The sequence below is a fragment of the Olea europaea genome, unplaced genomic scaffold (genome assembly GCF_002742605.1).
Source record: "Olea europaea var. sylvestris unplaced genomic scaffold, O_europaea_v1 scaffold272, whole genome shotgun sequence".
In the NCBI taxonomy this organism is placed as follows: Eukaryota; Viridiplantae; Streptophyta; class Magnoliopsida; order Lamiales; family Oleaceae; genus Olea; species Olea europaea.
In genome coordinates, this window is record NW_019245613.1 from 473,050 (window position 1) to 476,505 (window position 3,456).

General features: G+C 36.9%; 1 protein-coding gene across 1 annotated transcript; it reads left to right on the top strand.

Annotated features, from left to right (window-relative positions):
- The first annotated feature begins 1,423 nt into the window (after positions 1 to 1,423).
- Positions 1,424 to 3,456, top strand: LOC111383590 (3-ketoacyl-CoA synthase 11-like). Its single transcript, XM_023007707.1, has 2 exons — positions 1,424 to 2,233; positions 2,468 to 3,456. The coding sequence occupies exons 1-2, from the start codon at positions 1,463 to 1,465 to the stop codon at positions 3,242 to 3,244; spliced, it is 1,548 nt and encodes a 515-aa protein (XP_022863475.1). The 5' UTR covers positions 1,424 to 1,462; the 3' UTR covers positions 3,245 to 3,456.

Here is a 3,456-nt window from a genome sequence, read left to right on the forward strand (position 1 = left end):
AATATACATAAGCTCAATATGAGTACGACCATATCAAACTAAATGTATTCTAATCCACCTGTCTTTTAATATATATGTTTGGGTAATTAGTACAAAACGTCCCTACTTTTCATGAGTTTTGTGAAAAACGTTCCTACCTTTTTTATTTAAATAGAAGGGTATATTAGTCATTTTATAGCTTTTATTGAGAAAAATGATGAAAATGATGTTTTCTACAAGAAAAGGTAAAGGTAGGAATGAAATGCACCAAAAAAGAAAGGTAGGGATGTTTTCCACAAAAATTATGAAATGTAGGGACGTTTTGTGCTAATTACCCTATATATTTTATCTCACAAACAAATTTTTAGATCAACACAAAATTTTCCTTTAAAAAAAAAAAATAACTATGTCATTTCTCTTGATGCAATAGAAAAGACAATTTTTGAGAGTCACTTAACCCCTTGACCTCCTCTCTCAAAAAAGACGTTGTGCAGGCAAGTCAAATTCTATCACTCATACGCTGAGTGTAGTTTGCTTTTATAATCGTATTCAAACTAGATATTTAAAGGAGATCAATACAAACATATCTCCACCCATTAACATATCATCATCAATTCTTTTTCTATTCACCTACAAACCTATGGGTTAATAACCCAAATGGTCACTGAACTTTACAAAAAAAAAAAAAAAAAAATTATGGGATTACTGAATTTTAAAAAATCACCCAAGTTATCACTGAATTTTTCAAAAAGTTTACACATGGTCACTGTTTAAAAATCACTTCATTTATCAATGAACTTTGAAAAAATTTCCACAATGTCATTGAACTTTGTAAAAGGCTTTCTAAAGATCACTGAATTCGTGATCCTCGATAAACTTTTTACAAAGTTTAGTGATGAATGTGATGATTTTTAAAGTTCAATGATTCCATAGAAACCTTTGCAAAGTTCGATAACTCCGTGAAAATCTTTTGCAAAGTTCAGTGATGACTTTGGTGATTTTTTTTGAGTTCAATGACCCTGTAATGCGAAATTTAGTAACTATTTGAATTATTAACTCACAAACCTCTATATATTCTCAATTCGTACATGTCCTTATTAAACAAGGATTCAAAATGCATACAGTACTGTACAAAACTTTAGTGCTTCTTTGGGATATCTTAAATACTTGCAAAAAGTTTGATGTTAGAGTCAACAATCAGTTTTAATTACACAGTTAATAAAATCCACAAATTTTTATCAAAATATGCTAAAATTTTCATTAAAAAACCCTGTCTGGCTCCATTTTTTAAATTTTAATGGGTGGAATAATAATATTTAGGGAATCGGAGATTGAAAAAAATGAAAAAAATTTCGATTTATATCTTAGTCAAACATTGTTGGCAGGCTAAACCACAATAATTTCAGTAAGCTACCCATTCTTCCTCTATTTAAGAACCCTAACTTGCCATTCCCATCACTCAAACTTCTCTTTTCATCTAACAATGGCAGTCGAGAAAAAGCTCGATTGTGAAACTGAATCTAGCCCGGTTAGAAAAGAAGTCGAAGAAACCCAACCCAAATCTCTTTATTCCATTAGACTCAAGTATGTGAAGCTTGGCTACCATTACTTGATCTCCAATGCCATGTACCTTTTGATCATACCCCTTCTTGCTGCATCTGCTGCAGTTAATTTTTCAGTACTGAACATCCAAGACATAGTGCAGCTATGTAATCATCACCTGAAATACAATGTTCTAGCAGTGATCTCATGCACGTCGCTAATGGCGGTTTTGGCCACAATTTATTTCATGAGTCGTCCAAGGAAAGTTTACTTGGTTGATTTCGCATGTTACAAGCCCGATCCCAAATTCGAGTGCACGACCAAGTTGGTTATAGAGAAAGTTTCGACTTTCTTCAGCGAAGAAAGCGTAACTTTCATGAAGAAAGTGTTACAAAGGTCGGGATTGGGTGAAAAGACATTTGCTGGTTCTCTTCTAGACTTTCCGCCGAGATTTCCTGTCGAAAGTGCTCGAAAGGAAGCCGAAATGGTCATGTTTGGAGCTATAGATGATCTCTTGGCGAAAACTCGAGTGAATCCAAGAGATATTGGAATTCTTGTGGTTAATATTTCTTTGTTCAATCCAACGCCGTCTCTTTCTTCGATGATAGTGAATCGTTACAAGCTTAGAGGGGACATCGTGAGTTGCAACCTAGGTGGCATGGGATGTAGCGCCGGGCTGATTTCAATAGACCTCGCGAAAAGGCTTTTACAGGTTTGTTACACGCAATCTTGTCTAATATTGAGTACCAAATTAGCATGTCCAAATCTAGTAGTATGTCGTGTGCTTTGCACCAGAGTCAGTAGTGTCCAATCTTCTCTAATATCGTGTCCATTTAATGTAGAGTAATGCCATGTAGCATGTTGTGTGCTTAGCACCAGAGTCGATATGGTCTACTGCTTCATTGTTCAATGAAGCCGTGATGTACTAACTATCTTCTTCCGGCAGGTGCAACCAAACACATATGCCCTAGTCATGAGTTTTGAAAGTGTGACACCTTTCTATTATGCGGGCAATGACAAAGCAAAGCTTCTCCCAAACTGCCTCTTTCGCCTCGGTGGAGCTGCTATCCTCTTATCCAATCGCGTCTCTGATCGTCGACGTTCAAAGTACCAACTTTCACACACTTTGCGTACCCACAAAGGTGCCGATGATAGAGCATACAAGTGTGTGTTCCAAGAAGAGGACGAAGAGGGGAAAATCGGCGTCACATTGTCAAAAGATCTGATGGCTATTGCTGGAGATGCCTTAAAATCAAACATCACAACACTTGGACCATTAGTACTTCCAATTTCCGAGCAACTCCTATTTTTCGCTACATTGATCGCGAAAAAGGTCTTGAAGATGGACGTGAAGCCATATGTTCCAGATTTCAAGCTTGCGTTCGAGCATTTCTGTATTCATGCAGGCGGAAGAGCAGTGTTGGATGAACTAGAGAATAATCTGAAACTCACAGAATGGCATATGGAGCCTTCAAGAATGACTCTCTATAGGTTTGGCAACACGTCAAGTAGCTCGGTTTGGTATCAACTAGCCTATGCCGAGGCCAAAGGGCGCATCAGAAAGGGCGATCGAGTATGGCAGATCGCATTTGGATCGGGTTTCAAGTGTAACAGCGGCGTCTGGCGTGCACTCAGGACTATTAATCCGATCAAGGAGCAGAATCCTTGGACAAATGAGATCGATCAATTTCCTGTTCGAGTACCTAAAGTGATGATCCTTTAGTCGAATAACTTCTTCATTGACGACCAGAGTTTTTCAAGGCATACTACATTTTTTCGCTAGAAAGCAACTTTCCATTACATCGTTATTAAAACTCAAATTTAAGGTCGTTAGTACTTAGTATTATTCATTTTGGGTTCGTATGTAGGATTTATGTCCCCATTAGCTTCTTATTCCTTTCTATTAATATAAGCATTACAATTATTAAGCTTAAA